The 16,820-nt window shown below is 45.3% G+C and overlaps 2 protein-coding genes across 2 annotated transcripts; both read right to left on the reverse strand.

The window, feature by feature from the left end:
* Positions 1 to 479: 479 nt before the first annotated feature.
* On the reverse strand, positions 480 to 6,430 carry LOC121597740 (NADH dehydrogenase [ubiquinone] 1 beta subcomplex subunit 10). Its single transcript, XM_041923757.1, has 5 exons — positions 6,317 to 6,430; positions 6,142 to 6,248; positions 5,737 to 5,872; positions 870 to 1,009; positions 480 to 803 (listed from the first exon to the last, which is right to left on the reverse strand). The coding sequence occupies exons 2-5, from the start codon at positions 6,227 to 6,229 to the stop codon at positions 661 to 663; spliced, it is 507 nt and encodes a 168-aa protein (XP_041779691.1). The 5' UTR covers positions 6,230 to 6,248; positions 6,317 to 6,430; the 3' UTR covers positions 480 to 660.
* A 994-nt stretch (positions 6,431 to 7,424) lies between these two features.
* Positions 7,425 to 13,696, reverse strand: LOC121597741 (eukaryotic translation initiation factor 4E-binding protein). The gene is made up of 2 exons (XM_041923758.1): positions 13,114 to 13,696; positions 7,425 to 9,010 (listed from the first exon to the last, which is right to left on the reverse strand). The coding sequence occupies exons 1-2, from the start codon at positions 13,259 to 13,261 to the stop codon at positions 8,790 to 8,792; spliced, it is 369 nt and encodes a 122-aa protein (XP_041779692.1). The 5' UTR covers positions 13,262 to 13,696; the 3' UTR covers positions 7,425 to 8,789.
* Positions 13,697 to 16,820: the final 3,124 nt, after the last annotated feature.

Below are 16,820 nucleotides of genomic sequence, written 5' to 3' on the forward strand. Positions count from 1 at the left end.
CCATCCTTCCCCAACGATCCACCTGGGAGATGTGAGTCACTGGGGAGCAAGAATTTTCTTCCCGTCTGCGGTGCGTGCGTAACGCGAGTCGTGCGCGCATGCGAACCCGTGTCGTTTCCGCGTACCGGGAAGGAAGACGGTAAATACACTCCCGAATACAAGGATGTTTGTGTAAAGCTCAGATTTTTAGATTTTTGTAACTTAATTATTAGTTATTGTATTATTTTAATGGTAGGGTAATTCGAGGGCTACTGTATCATTTTAAATTAGTTAGTTCTACATTTGCATTGCATTTTCCTACCAATTTTCCAATCAACCCAATCGCTCCTTCGCTGAATGCAATCTAGTATACAATGCGCTTGCAATACGAAACGTTGCGTGCAATACTTGTACGCAAGGCAACTTTCCACGTTGAAGCCAGTTTCTCATTGTTTTCCGATCAGTAACCGTATGGCAAGGGAAGTTTTTTAGGCTTCGTGTTTAGCTTTTTTTGTGTATTTACGGATTGCTTTTATATATACACTCAAATTCAAACAAATTGTAAGCGCGACGAACTTCTTCCACTACTACGCGACGATCTCGAATCGGCCTCAGCAAACAGGTGAAACGGAGGTGGTCGTTACGCTATCCCCCCGCCGGTCTTCGTTAGCATACTTCTTTCTAGTGTTCACTGGCAACATCGCCCTCTCCGTCGACCGTTTTCATACCGGTTCCGACCGGTCCGTGGCGTCTTTCCCAGATCATGCGATGCTTCTGCTTCATGTACGCCGTCTTGGCGTTCGCATAACCACCGAGATCACCATCTGTGGGCGAAGGAAAGAAAACGAATAAATGAGCATTGTGAGAGGTAAAAAAAAAGCACTACTTACACTTGATGAACCAGTTCTCGGCCGCCTTTTCGTACGTGTCCAGCAGCGAACGACACTTGCGCTCATGGTCCGGCTGCTCGTACAGCACGCAGTCCTCGAAGCGTTGGCGCAAAATGGCTAGAATTTCATTGTCGACCATCCTGGCAAGAGCGAGAAAAGGGGGTCGCGAGAAACAAATAGAGTGAAAATATATTCACCTTTATCTAACCCGCAAATGTGGACGGATTTCAATTACAAAATGGAGAAACGAAATGCACTTGTAAGTGCTTTATTTATTGCACATCTTAAACGGTCGTTTGCTGGTCTGTTTGGGAGAATTGAAACGATTTCCCTAAATGGGTGCCGCATCATCCCCCGCGCGTGGTTCAAGTGGGTTGATGAGAGAAAATCGATCGATTGTTACTAGGGTTGCGTGAAACTGTCTGCTCACCGTACCAGACAGATAGTCTCCCTTAATGAACAAGATAAAGAATAAATGAAAACAAATTTCAAGGAAGACCAACAATGATAAACCCAACATCGTTTATTTTGACCATTTAGTGGATCAATTTCAATCAATGTTGATGCTAGGCTTAATGGGTGTGTATTTTTCGGAACAACACAACACAACATCATCCACATCACGTACTCAATCAATCAATGGACGCGAGATTGGCATGAGAAGATACATCAATTTGAATTGAATTGATACATTAGACGTAGGTAAACAAGCCGCCTTCAGCCATTCCATTAGAAAAGAGTGTATTTAAGGCATATTCAAGCTAATTAGCTGCGTTTGTGTGCCACTTTTTACAAACCACCAGGCTTTCTCCATTGCGTCTACTAACAACACACTCCTCCTTGCCCCATTGTACAAGCCACCAGGCGGCTCCTTTCGCTTTTATTTTTCTCTAAATAGCACAGAAACAACCCCAAAAACAATAGTAACAATAAAACAGGAAACACTCCATTACTAACCCCAACAACAACGCGCTTAATAAGGTTGTCCCGCCGAAACACACACGGTTCGCGGAGATATAAATATCTTTTATTTACATTGTGGCCAGCAAACAAATTCGCACACCGCACCTCACACACCCACCACCACCCGTTGTCGAAGCGATCATCGTGTTCGACGATTGTGGTTGGAAAATGCATTTGTTTATGTGTTCCAGGCTTGCTCGACCGGCCTTTGCACTTTGCTCATCTGGAACAGGTTGGACATTTTGCTTCTCCCGCCCAGCGCGTTATGGAGACGTGTGTGTGTTTTTTTTTTGTTTTTAGTTGAACAGCAAACTGTGGTAGCAATATATCGTGCACAACTAATTTGAACCACGCGTGTAAGGCGGCGGCCATAACATATTTGTTAGCCTTGTGTAGCAATTTTTTAATAAAAAAAAATGGGAAGCAGGTCTTCTCATCATTGTAAAACTACAGAGTTTATCATGATAATTAATATTGATTTTTTTGAGTTGCCTCACGATATACATTTACGGAAAATTGGCCTCAAGTCAAACAAAATAACCTTTAGCTGACAAATGCTTTTTTTAAAGTCCATTAACGATAAATGCTCAAACGAAATAAGAATCTGCATGATTTAGGTACGTGTTTTGCTAAACCACGGGTTTTTTCCATTATTTAAAAACATATTCACGATCGAACTTTCATCGCGAACATCGAAGGGTTGATCGTTAACCTTTCACGATGCGCTCTCGCTCAGCACACAACAAGCAACACCAATCACGGCAGACGCGAGGGCATCAAAGAACCAATTTATTAGAATATCTATAATCTGTCAACGGCAACCGATCACTTCATTGGTGTCGCGAGCTGTTGCAATGCGCCGAGCAACGCTGAGGGAGTCTGGCGGACAATTTTGGCAACATTCACACACAGTCGAGCGATCAGAGAGTAAACATACACAAATAAACCGATGCTACTACGGTGGGCAGCAATGTCTGGCGTGGTTTTGGTTGTGAGGTGCGCAGGTGTCTGTCGTACCAGCTCGTAAGTTTACATTTGACTTCCCTCCCGCAAGCATCGTGCACCCCTGCCCTGTCGCTTGCAAACATAAAACAGATGATCTTGACATTGTGTACGAAGGAGTGTTTATGGAGTGTGGGCCGCACCTTTCCAATGTTATTCGAGGGACGAAGGTTTTTGCGCGCGATCAACGCCTTCTTAAAACGAGCTTTAAACACCTTCGATCGGTGAAATGGATTTCCGGTTGCGCTCATTGAACCGGCAGTAGAGATTTAGTACCTTTCAACCTGGCCACCACAACACGAGGAGCCACAGCACTTGAGATTTCAAAGGCAATTGGAGGATCGTTTGCGCAAACTGAAATCGGTGAAATTGCACGATCATCAGCAAGGCCGCCCCCACCCCCAAACGACGCGCGCGATGGTATTGCTTTTTATAGCCCGGGAAAAGGGAAGACCACTAACGAACGATACCAAAACGAACCCTTTGTGAGGATGCGCGTTATCGCCAATTAGCTTCTACTGAAGAAGGAAAGCCATAATCACCCTATAAATACGGGTTCGGTAGTATTGAAGTAGTAAACCGCCCGAAGATCGGCGATCAACAAAGGGAGAAAGGTATAATGTCCGCAACGGTGGAAATCGTTTTATCGTTTGTGAAAGTAAGAATCTTGTTTCGTGGAGCGTTTATTACGATGCTCGGTGCGCGCACATTGACTCAACTTCCAATTTAAAAATGGTTCCATAATATGAAGAACATTGCTATGAAATTACATTAAAACATTGTCGATCGTTCACAACAGTCGACAGTCGAATAATTGTTCAAAATTGACGTTAATTTTTTTCTCTAAACCTCCATTCTGACCATTGCCACATGGCACACTTTCCTACAATGCACGCTTTCCCCAGACCATATCGTTTGAGGCGATCTCGTATTTATATATCTCGTATTGGCCATAATCGATTGAAAACTTCGTACCCACATACACACACGATCAGTGAACAGCGCGCACCGAATACGGATCGGTCAGTCTTGCTTCTCTATTCCATCCAATCGCACACGATTCGTTTCGTCCCGGGATCGAACCGAACCGAAACCTTTTCACGGCACGTGCCTGCAACATCATACGACGACGTGTTTGCTTTAGTGGCGTTGGCTTATCCAACTACCTTACCGCACCCTCCTTTTATCCCTCCCAAGCAAACCACACAGCCCGCCAGATACGATGGGAAACGCGCCCAACCCGAAACAATACACCAAGTACAGCAAAAACACGGCCGAGGTGCGGGTGAAAAAGTGCATACCGGTGCAACGGGGCATGTTCCGGCTGGGCACCGGCAACCTGTTCTATCTGATACTGATCAAAATCTTTACCATTCTCAACAACATTGTCAACAAATGTCTATAGTGGCTGTGTGTGTGTCTTTGATTGTGCCGCGCCGTGTGTGCTTCGTCTTGTATCTGTTACTGTCTCGAGATTCATTCCGTTCCCCGTCCGTTCGATAGCGCATAGACGAACGCTGGATGCGGATCGTCCCGCTGCTGTTGTGTCCAAAACGTCCAAAAGTTTCCTGTTTCATCGCTTGTGTAGTAGGGCAAGGAGGGGTGATGATCATGATGCGATCGCGATGTGAACATGTTTTCGTACGTGACCAAACCACACACGAACCATCGCACACTGTTACCGTTTCCTGAACAGCTCATAAATATATTAATTTCTGCGTTTATTTTTATGGCCACCCATCTCAACAGTGACGAATCAGAGCTCATCAGCGATTAAAATGGAAAATGTGGCAGGCAGAAAGAAGGCCGAGGCAAATTATGATCGATGGCTAATGGATTGTGACTGGATGCACAGCCAGAATCAGAAATGCCAACTTGCTTACGTTCCCTCTCTCCCGCCCTGCGCGGCCATCCCTGATCCTGCTGTTACGGTCGAGCTGCTGGGTAGTTCAGCGTACACGGCGCCGTACAAGTGTTTTTTTTTCTGGGGGTTTAATGCTACATGTGGCGGCGCGAACGCCGTCTCTCCGATACCACAGCGGGTTTGGCGTTATTTTCGGTGATGTTTACTTTAGCGGGTCTAGATTGAGCTAGACGAAAGATCGACGAAAGAACTACATGTGATTGCTTATTAGCATTATGTGTGTTATGTAAGGAATTTTCTACCAAATATACAAATTAAAATCGCTCTCCATTGTACGTCACGCGGTACGTGCAGGCGAATGCGCGTTGTTTGATATTTAATCTACGCCCACGTGTGCAGATGGTGCATCCGAAAAAGTCAATGGTGATTGCTTCTCAAAAAATGTAAATTAAAAACGGGAACACAGATTCTCTGAGATATTGGCTCGCATTATAAACTTTTCAGTTGGCGATTGATCGATCTAGAACTGGCTAATTAAGTGATCAAATTATTGGATAAAATGTCAACAAGAAGCCGATCAAAATGACAGTAATGTGCTATTCAAACAGTCTCAAGCGATTGTTGTACTTTAGACTGATTTTTTTTAAATCCATCATTGTACCATTCAGCACCTCTAATCCACTTTTACTCGTGGATTTGATCATTAATGGGATCTATTCATTCTATCTATTCTGTTATCAGCTGAAACTCCGTTAAGTCTGTCCGGAAAGTCAAATGAATTTGCAAGTTTGGGAATACATGTAATCTGAATGTGTCCCATGTTCCGGCTGACTATTTGACCATCAATGCGATAGGAAAGAATATTCACACGCCCAATTTTGCACTGCAAAGATGTGAACATTTCTTTGGGTATTGTCACTGTTATTGTTTTGCATGGTTCTGGAAGGTCGACCTTAATGTGGGATCTATTTCCAACTATCCAGCTCCATTAGAATCTCTTTCCTTACACACCAATATTCAATCATACACTGCACTTACTTGTCGCGCTTAAACTGTTGGTTCGCCTCGAAAATGCAGACCGCATCGTCGGTGTAGCACTGGTCGATGGAGGGTACACGGCGGAACTTCTGGTGATACCACGGGTACGTTTGCCGGTTAGGTTCGACGATTTTCTCTGCAAAGAAAGGCAAAGGTGTGTTAAGTTGTTTTGAAGACGTCTGTCGGCGTCGGCGTCCGATGTCTGGAGGTTAGAGGGAATTATGTAATGGACTTTTCGCATGCCAAACTACCGCACATTTTGTTGCATTTTCGACCTCATTGTATCGTATTTTTGCATATTTGAACTGACTTAGCTGTTTGGGATACTCAGTTGAAACGGTAGTCGTGATATTTATCGTTATTAGCCGGTGAAACAATATTTTCATCCTTGTTCTACGTACTCACCCCGGAACCAAGTTACGGGTCCATCGATGGTGGCTTGAACAGCGTTCAGGAAGCTGTCGAGCGGATTGCGAGCTGGAGCCTCCGGCATTTTGATTGATCAGCAAATCCTACAAAAAAAGAAAGATCCGCACAATTAGTAAATCACGATAATTTAAGCGAAATTAGCAAAACATACACCAGATAACCAAAATACCGAAAAATCCGTAGTGCTTTGACGGCTCGATGTGCACACGACCTGTCAAAGTTCGGCTTTCTTCGTGAAATGTCACTTGACGCTACCGGTGAAAAAGCTATACAAATACAATGCCAAACAATTTAAATTCGGTTTGTGGTGCAGAAATACAACCGTTACTGTTTGCGGTTTGCGGTTATGGATGATATTTAGCGATTATTGAACACTGCTTCAATAAGACGTATTTCAGATGTCAATTCAGTCCGAGTACTTGTTGTCTCATCCAACGGGTTCGCTTTATCAATTGATGATTTGAAGAAGCATTTTTACTACCTAGCTCCTCAGAAGGATAAGCATAAGAAGTAAAATAAAAAATGAAATTGAAAGTCATATAGTTTTGATAAATGTTGTTTTTACTATCATATGAGAATTGTTTCTTTATTTCATTGCAATTACACCATTCTTACTCAAGCAGATGTCATATGTTATCTTTGTCAAAGTGTTTAAAGGGTAGCAAAGTAGTAGTGGTAGTAGTAGCAGCAGCTATAATTACTGCATAACGATACAAACACGTTTCTGTAAAATCTATCTGACTCAATGTGCTCCTCTCTCCTACCTGTAGCATCACTTAAATCCCAAAGCTAAATATTCTCGTCCGTCCTTTGTTTGAGGAGTTTTGACGAATGAAATACAAATTCTTCAATTCTACTGCTACAGTACGTTTTTCTGCGTCTTTAGGATGACTTTCTTAAAGTTTTACTATTTGGTGCAAACGACCATTTGTACATTTTCATATCGAGTTGGTGAGTGAAACATCGAAAAATAACCAAAAAACAAACATATAATCATACCACAACATTGCCTACACGTGTGACCGACACATTTAAATTGCTTTGCAAATGTAAATGAATACACGTAGATCGGTCGCAAAATCACAGCAACTCAAAAGCGAAAGTTAATCTTCGAAAACATTCAAATATACACAGCTATGCGTTAGCTTTATAAGCTGAGCAGCTTTGCGTTACTTTTACCAATATTGTGATGCACCACCGCCACATGCGAAACCATTCTTTTCCACAAAGGTTGAAGAGAAATCCAAATCTGATCTCACTCTCGTTTCAAAACAGGTTCTTTTTTATCCTTCATTATTTTCTTCATAAGTTCTTACATTCAATAAAATTATACGCTTGACTTAAACAATACAAAAGCTATGAAAGATTCCGTTTTCTTCCCTAAACCTCCTGTTCTGCCTTCTCCCACTGCGGGAGAGGGCAGGTTCGGTTGATTGCAGTCAATGAAATCTTTCACATTTATCACAAATCACCAGTAGGTTCGTTCTAAAGAGACAAAAGTAAAAAAAGAAACAAAACGATCAGCTCACATTTCCCGGAGCGAATGATCCTGATGTCACACGACACAATCCTTGAGCGAATACGATTTCCGTAAAGCTGTGCTCAGAGGACGAATCCGTCAGGAAGGGGAGGTGTGCGATGGTGCTATCTGAATTCTGAGAATTCATTGCAATACATTTCCACTTTCTCTTTCGTATGCGACACACTCACACAAACGCTCCAACGTGTGAGATGAGAGGGGCAGGTTCTTAGTCATCCTCCACATATGTTTCGCTTAGAGCCTAGAGAATGATTTTCAACTTTCGACAGTAACGAACTGATCGCACCCTTGCTCTGCCTACACTTCTTGTCACTGGATCCTGCTGTTTTGGGGTCTATCTTTTTGGGATTTCTGATCGATCGTTCCCCGATCGTACACAAAACAAAACATGGCCCTGTCCTTCTCTGGTCCCCCTTGCTGGTGATGTGAACACTAAACTAAAACAGAAAGGATGTATGTGTCGAGTGTGTGTGTGTGTTTGTTTGTTTTGCTTACGTGACTACCGTGGGCGTACGTTAAAACACATATGTATATGCGAATGCTAATCTTACTACCGAAGGAACGATAAACTTATAAAGTCTACATCCAACGATTTATCGAGATGCCTACTCTCTCTGGGTGCCGTTGTTAGCGCGAGTCGGTTAGTAAAAGGGTCGATAACCCCTGTTCTGCCCTGTCTGGCGGCTCACAAATATTCAGAGATGCTAATATTACTCAAAGACACACACACACACGCGCGTGTGCGGTCGTGGCCGCTTGTCTGCGGCCTTCCAAAAACAATCGCACGTGCGCGCGCGCGTAACAAGTTAACAAGACCAACGAAAAATTGCAAAAATAATAGGGGGGATTAATAATAATATCTTCTCCGCATCCGATGTGCTCTTGTCGTTGCTCCTCAGTGTTGCTGTGCTGTCTGTGGTTACTCCTCCTCCTTGCAAATTCCGGCGAAATCAGGCCAACAGATGTCACTTCCGGTTGTAATTGGTGTTGGAAAAATGCCGCTACGAAGGAACGACGCCCACTGCTCCTCTCTGCTCTCTCCAGGCCCAGCAACCAGCAAGTCATGAGACAGCAAAACAGGCGCTTACAGATCCATGTCGAACTGTTCCTGATGCTCGTCGTACTTGGGTGGGGAGTTCCGGGCAGGTTTCTGCTGCTTGACCGACAGCGTCGTCATTGGTTTCGTGTTCGGGCTGACGACGCCCGTACGCAGCAGGTTCATTGGCACATTGTTTGGCGGCGTGCGGGCCAGCGGGGAGTTCTTCAGGTTCATCAGGAAGGCACGCTCGTACACGATGCGAGTACCTAAAGCGGAAGAGACCGAGAGAGAGAGAGAGACATTCATTAATAAAAGCAATAACGTAGTAATTAAATAGAGGTTTAAAATCAGTAATCGAGCTAACAGACAAACAAAAGATCGCAGTACGCAGCGCACACTATGATCGCGAACAGTGTTTTTTTTCTATCTTTCTTTGCGATCTCGCGATCTCACAGGCGGTTGTGTTGGTGTGAATATTTGGCAAAGCGGCTTCACCGTTCCCCGCCGTCCGACGAATTTGACCTTCAGAGAACCCCGAAAATCGTTAACGCGTGTTCGCGTCTGCGTATCTACAGATACACCCAGGACAAAGATCGCGTTGAAACTCTCCTCCTCTTCTACGCAAGATCGCAAATTTTACCTCCCACGTGGTTTTAGTTTGAAGTGAACCATTCTCTGGTAATATTGTTGTAAAAATTTGGAAACAAATGCCTAAAACGCCTATTATCATCAATAGTACACAACAGCAGCCGGTAGATCGCAGCTGTAACCGTGCCGCCAAAATGAATGTTCGAGAAGCTTCTGATAAGGCCACTGACTGACACATTTGCATCGACAAACAATCTGAAGAGCGGTGGTGTGCCGCCGCGCAAAAAATCTGTTCCAGGGTGTTTTTTGTTTGCCTTTTTGGCACAACTCTCCAGAAGCTTTTGGTGTACATACCACCACCACACGCAGCTGCCGAAATGTGTGTACTTTGCTAATAAAGCACGAGGGGGTTCGTGAAAGATAGCGAGGAGTATCTGTGCAAGACCAGCTGTGTACATACCGACGACACACAGAGGTCTGAAATTGGTAGGTGATATATCCTATCTCGGCAGTGGTCGCACACACCGCACACGTTTTCCAATCGCCCCCAAAAACAAGATTGGTTTATTTTTTGCATTTGCATATATCATCGCACCGTGCGAACTTGGGCGATCAAAAAATTGAGGCCACGTTTGAAAGGTTTGGGAAGGAGATTAGCACATCATTGTTGATCGATTGCAGGTGGTTTGGTTCACGGCAAAATCGTTTAAAACCTTTGACATGAAACGAGAACGTGCAATTAAAGCACTTAACCTGGGGGCGCAACTATTAAAATATCGTAAACAATATCTTGCGCGATCCTCTGACGCAATCGAGTCCTCCTGGTTTCGAGCTCTGTGTGCTGAAAGCGCAAAATCAACCACATCTCTACTGTATGTGTTGTACCTTCGTCGGTAGAACCTTCGTAATTCGAAGGTTACAATAGTAGTAGAGGAACTATATTTAACCATACGCCCGTAGGTCTGTACAGAGAACGTAAGTCTCGAATAGTGACGATCGATCGAGTGTGATCTGCACTACTACACCTAGTTGTCATTGAATCAGCTGCTTTAAACCAAATCTAATGAGAAAAGTTAACTGGGTAAAGGTTGCTATCGAGGAACAAAGTCGACGACCACGCCGATATGTATTGCGTCTGCCGGATCTGCACACAGCTACAGCACAGGCACGGTTTGGATGATTATTTTTAACTCGCCATAATGGTGTACCGACTCAACACACCCGGTCGACCGGGTGTGTGTGTGTGTTCGGTGATCACTACCGCTTATGCAACGCCCGAGTGTCCTGGGTATCTTACTGCGCTTCTTCTTCCCACTTAATTACCAACGCCCGCAAAAGTTCCATTCCGCAAATATTGAGGTCAAAGCGCTTAGAGTGCTTAGAAACAGCACGAGAGTGAGAAACGGTAGGGAGACGGCGAGATAGCGAGTGGCCCGGGGCAAGATAAGATTGTCCAAAAGGTCCTTGGATTGGGGTGCGTTGCGGTGCGTTGCTGATTAGAGACCGGCAGGGCAGAGCACATTGTGCTGATTTCGGTACAATAAAGCAAGAGCGTGTCGTCTCCTTGTGTGTAGACGAGATTAATCGAAACACGAGGCAGAAGTTGCTTCCTACACACACACACACACACACACACACACACACACACACACACACACACACACGATGCTTCTTTGTGTGTTCTGATCGGTTCATTGGCTTTTTTGCGGCCAATTGATAAGATGGATGGTGCCTTAGTCCACCGATCCAATACACCAGGAACCAGAGCAACTGCATAGTCACACCAGAGACGTGTGCAAAACTGTCCAGCAAATAGCGATTGTGGAATCGCTCCGTTACTGTAAACGGCCAGGCAGGCAAAACGTTCACTTTTACAAGCTTCCATCCCAAAAATCCACCACCCTAGACAGTTTATAGAGAGAGCACTACAATTTATGGATCATGTTCTCCGGATCAAGAGCGAATGAAAGTAGTTTCCAAGAATTTTGAAGGACGACGTTGCCGCTGAGGCGTTATCAGCATTCCATAGCAAACAAACATACGCTTTCCCTTCTGTTTTGGGCTATGGTTGGGTCGTACTATTTTTAGCATCAACCAGTAAAGGACCAGTTCTACTTAGGTTGTAGGCGAATGTAATCCTGTCCCAACGGCAACAACAACAACATCCCAATCTCGTTTTTTTTAATAGGCCGCCTCCAGAGTCCTTCAGCCATTCCCGAAATAAATTGGACAATTCTTCTAGGAACGCATCCCCCAGCGGCTTGGGGATGCTGTTCCAATGGAGCAGCTTGTTAGTTAGCCTTAAGCAACACTAACAACTTCCCATTCCCGATCCGACAAAATTCTCCAGGGGATGTAGATGGCGCAACGAAACAGGCAGACGACGTTTGGGGCCGCGCATTGCTAAATTCTTGGCCGCCCTCTCTTGGGCACGGAATTAAATGATTGCGCGGAACTCGCTTGAGACCTAAGCAAGCACACACACACACACATAGATACCCGCCAGGCACCAGGGTGGGAGGAACCGGTTTCGGTGTTTCTTTCCAACCAGCTTCTCGCGTGTGGTTGTCGCACGATATCCACGAGGAGACACAGATGAGTGTGGTACCGCGGGGTCTCGCGTTCGTCTATTAGCGTTCGTTGGACACGGAACGCGCAGTGACACGGAACCGAATAAGGCGTGAAGAGGGACGGGGGATCTGAATCAGTCCCCCAGCTCTAGAGCGGGTCTTTGTCCGCCATGTCATGGGGACGTTTGAATTAAATTCAAATCTGACGCGAATATTTAATGTCCCCACCAGAGCACACACAATTTGTATCTGACTGGTGGTCTGCTCGTTGGGGAGAGGGCAAAGTGTGTCAAAAAGCGAATGAAATACGGGAAGTGTGTGTGTGTCTGTTCTGATGGTACGGGTTTGGCGGTAGTACAAACACCGAAAATAGAACTAACAACCAACCGGCCCCGAATTTCCTTCTCCACTCTGCACAGACATTATTCGGGGTTGGTGCGATATGGTAGAGTTAAAATGAAATCACTCTAGAAGAGAATTATCACGAGAAATAGCCACGAATGTTTCTGATTAACTCCAATAAGGGCAACGGTTTTATGGTTGCCAGCTGTAAACTGTTTGCTCAAAAAAGCTCCACAAGAAACACGTGTTTGTATTCATCTTCGAAACGCTGCGCCTACTGAGACGTTTTCATGGCATTCTTCTCCATTCCATGTGGTGCCCGTATTGAAGAGCGTGAGATATTCTTCGCAGGGGTTCAATTTCAAACTATAGTACCGGGATCTATTTCCAAGTTGAAATACGATCTATTCTAGAATTTCCCATTCTAAATCTTTAACACCTGTGTGTGGCTAGAGATACTTCTCGCCAAAAAAAGAGGCGCGCCTTCATCAACATTACTGCGTAGTAGCATTTCCCCATGCTTGTTCGATTTCTTCGAACTTGGCACCACTTTACGCGCGTGTCCGTGAAATTCGGTGCCCAATTAACCCAAAACAATAACACACACCCATCGCTGGCGCTGGCCCTCTACACTTTCTTCTCCACCCCTAAACACCGCACAAGAACACCACTTTCTTAGCCATTCACCAATACACACAAACACACACTAAACGCCGTAGAATGAATTGAATAAAATTTGGAGTTTGCGCACAAGAGTTCTCGCCGGATTGCGTACGTGCGTTTTGTCGCGCGTATCTCGTTCATGTTTCAAAATACACACACACACACCGCACACACAGAGTTTGTTCTGGAAAAAGGGAAATGCTTACCTCCGGGTGTGGTCGAGTACAGGGTACCGCCGGGCGTGGAGGAGTACAGGTCCGGCAGCTCGGAAGCGTCATGGATCAGTACCCGCTTGGACGGGATGGCCTGGGAGATGGAGGCGCAAGCCTGACGTGCGATCGGTGATGCCGACATGCTGTTGGTGCGAGTCTTTTTGTTTTGGTAAAGTGGGTTTTACGACAACACTTTTTCCGGCACTTGGCGTTCGCTGGCTGGTTTGTTTTTGGTTTTCACGCAGCTGGTGGTGATCGACGATCGACTAGAATCCGCTCGAGTGGGGACTGTGAGGGCTTTTTGTACTTTGCAGGATACTATTTCGGTTTCCTTGTACTTCCTTGTTGGCAGTGCACTACACCAGTTGGCAGTTTAAGTAGTAGTAGTTTCGGTTTACAAAACGGTTTGTAATACACCGTTTCCCGTTTCTGAGTTGTAACAACAACACTTGGTTGGCTGGGCTGTAGCTGCAGTTGTAGCAAATGTTGTGTGGCGTCGTAGCTCTTTGCGCTTTGCGTTAGCAGCGTGAAGGATACGCGCGGAACAATCTCTGAAACCGAACTATAGCCAGAACGCGCCCTGCCAGCCGCATTTAAAGCCGAACCAAAACACAAACATGCCCACCAACACACGTACAGCCAGGCCTGTCGGTAGGGCCAGTAGGGGTGTGACGTGACGTGTTCACTACACTCTCGCACACAAAGGCACACGCGAGTCGTGCGATTACGCTTACCTAATCGTGCCGCTCGGAAAGGGGCACGGTGGGATTTACGGTGGGCAAAATGGTTAAAGAAACACGTGAGGTTGTAAAATTGTAATTATGTTGACTCAAGGGGAGTTTCAAACGAATCATTCCATCAGAAATTGGAGCTGTTATAGTAACACTTAGGATGATTGAAATTTAAAACACAGATGTATCAGAAAATAACGTATTTCGAGATAAATGACTTGGTCGAAAATATTAAAAATTATTTCAATCTACCAAATCCTCCATCATATGCTCAAACTCGGAGCGTTTAAAATAACCACAAGTGTTATAAACTCAAACAAAATTTCTATTTGAAATCATTTTAGTGCGACCTTTTGCCCACTGTTGGTCAGTACTACACCGCACAACCCCCGGTTCTTAGCCGTTCAACCCCTATTTCCTTCCAACCCCTTCCCTGGTACCGCTGGTGTAAGCAGATACGCAGCAAGCCCGTGCGCATTGGTGTGCGTTTCGCTTCGAGTTACTTCTCTTATCGTGCACCACACACCACCGCCGCCGCCAAGCGTACGTGCAAGTGGAGACGGAAGAAGAAGTGTGTTCGATTCTTGAGCGGCAGGGAAGAGAAATTGTGTGAGCAGTAAACTTTTTTCCTCCCAAAGGCAAAGTTAAATAAAATATTCCACAACATATTTGAGTTTCAATTACTGTAAACGATGAGTATCCATTCTCAACAAACCACATGTGCGACACCAACTGCTTGCTCATATCTTCCATAGAACGCTCTGTTGTGAGCATTTCTCTTACCGGCATCGGTTTTTTTTTTTACCAAAAACATATTTGCCGGTAAAACGAAGCAAACGAAAACAGTACTCCCCTTGCCCTATACCCCTGCCAAACGCCGGCAAATGCCTATGGTCCCAGTCCGTACTGCCGATTTCGCTACGACGCAGTTTCTCAAAACAATTTCCACACCACCACCGCCGTCCGCCGCCTCTTGCCAGCCCGTTTTCTTTTCGCGTAAACTCACCCTTTTTTCTCCAATCCCATCGCAGGCGCTCCGGGAATATGCCACCATTGGGCCTCCACCGCCACCATCCATGCCGCTGTGTCCCAAGTAGGCGAACCTCAAGGGTTGGTGGTCGTGGTGTGTGTAAGATATACAATACACAGGTTAAAACGCTCGTGGAACCGGCTTTTGTGGGGTGGATTTTTTTTTTGGGAGGGTTGGACGGGCAACGAATCTGCTGTGGCCTTCAAAATAATGGCATGCCGGTGAAGCGATAGCAATACATGGAGAGGGAGAGATAGAGAGAATAGTGTGAAAACTGTTTGATAATTCATTAGCCAAAAGGCACGCGACATCGCTTTTCTGGCCCGGTTTTTCCACCGCTTTTCTTCGATTTTCGAAAATGAAATAGAGAGTTAGTTCTTTCGATGTTATTGCTAGCATATTTTGTGAGTATGTGTTGGTGTGCGTAATGTGAAACCAACACCAACGGAAAGAGTGTGCGTGCAGTCGCGCTCGTCTTCCATCCATCCATGCGGCAAGCGGCGGCATACTGGTAGGGACTGGATCGTGTTCGCGTTCTCGCTCCACTCCTTCACCAACTTCCTTCCATAACTGCTATTTTATGTTCACGGTTCGCTCTTTCGGTGCTGTAAATTCGGTGCTGGACGGTGCAATCATAAAATGTATACATGTGTTTTTCTTTATCCCAAAAGGGCGAGATGGAAAAAAAGGAAAAGATCGACACCAAAATAGTTTGCCTTTGTACAGAGGTCTGATAAACAGATATATGTGTTTATCAGAAAACCCCCCAAAAACACGCCGATCACGTTCTTCCAGATGCCTCGTTCTATTTACGGCCACCCTGCCGGTTTTATCACGACTATTTGTTCCGTAAACAGCTGTACTGGGACCGTTCCAGAGTGGGGAAGAGAGTGTTCCAAACCCCCGATTAGTTTTGTAAATTTTGCGGATTTGCAAATGTGTCTCACAAGAAAGGCGCACACGCGCGCCACAAAGATGTGTAAGATTTGGTTTACAAGCAAAAAAAAAAAGTCGATCTTCTATCCGCAGAGGTTATTAACACGGAACGGGGTCGACAAACAGTCTGGGCGGGGGGGGGGGGGGAAGAAAGTAAACTAATTGCTACGCGTGCACCTGCTGCGTAGTAATGAAGTTTCAATAAAAACAAAATAGTGCGATAAGTACTTGCATTCTACGTCTCGAAATAAAGTAGCCTTTTCCGATACGATCGCGAACGATCTTACGCTATTGCAGTGAGTAGATGGGATTAATGCTCATCGGTGGATTGGTCACCGGAACTGGCCAAAGCATGAAGAAAGCAAAAACAAAATAGTCCGCGGATTGTTTTTGTACACGAGACTAACGTTTTGTTATGGTCGTTTCACTCAACCGAGAAGATCGCCCCACCAGTCAGTCCGTTCCGTTTCCCAGAAGTTACTTAATGGGGCCAAAATTAAAGGCTTCTTCTACCTCATTCCTTCTCCAAAAACCTCGCCTTGCCCTTGGATCGGTTTGTCGGTCCGCTGTTTTTCTTTCTACTTCTGCACACGTTTTCGGGCTGTGAGACTGAAAGAAGGCACGGCATGGCAAAAATGAAAATGAAATGTTCAGCGAAGAAGCAAGAACAGCATCAAGTGGAAGATGGGCGGCCCAATGTTATGAGTGATTCTTCGCAGCCCTTTTGGATGATTCGTGTGTGTCCGTGTGTGTGTGTGCGTGCGTGTGGATGCGTCCTGTTTACAAACACCAGTGTGCGCGAACCGGTTTCGACGGAATGCCACACGGACCGCAGCAAATGTAAATCGCGTGTTCGATTTCTCTGGACTTTCTGGAGCTCCCACCAACTCCTCTTGTCTGCTAACTCCTGTGTGATGTTGATGAAAATCTATCCATTGAAAAACAAACTTTTCGTCTGGCCAAGTCATGATCGGATGATCGGGGGGGGGTGTGTGTGGGTGCCA

This window comes from Anopheles merus, chromosome 3R (genome assembly GCF_017562075.2).
Source record: "Anopheles merus strain MAF chromosome 3R, AmerM5.1, whole genome shotgun sequence".
NCBI classification, from domain to species: domain Eukaryota; kingdom Metazoa; phylum Arthropoda; class Insecta; order Diptera; family Culicidae; genus Anopheles; species Anopheles merus.

Coding starts and splice junctions, on each gene's coding strand:
- LOC121597741 (XM_041923758.1), bottom strand. CDS start 13,261: ATGTCGGCATCACCGATCGCACGTCAGGCTTGCGCCTCCATCTCCCAG. Junction 9,011..13,113: donor GTACTCGACCACACCCGGAG/GTAAGCATTTCC, acceptor CTTCCGCTTTAG/GTACTCGCATCGTGTACGAG.
- LOC121597740 (XM_041923757.1), bottom strand. CDS start 6,229: ATGCCGGAGGCTCCAGCTCGCAATCCGCTCGACAGCTTCCTGAACGCT. Junction 1,010..5,736: donor CAACAGTTTAAGCGCGACAA/GTAAGTGCAGTG, acceptor CGCTCTTGCCAG/GATGGTCGACAATGAAATTC. Junction 804..869: donor CGAGAACTGGTTCATCAAGT/GTAAGTAGTGCT, acceptor CTTCGCCCACAG/ATGGTGATCTCGGTGGTTAT.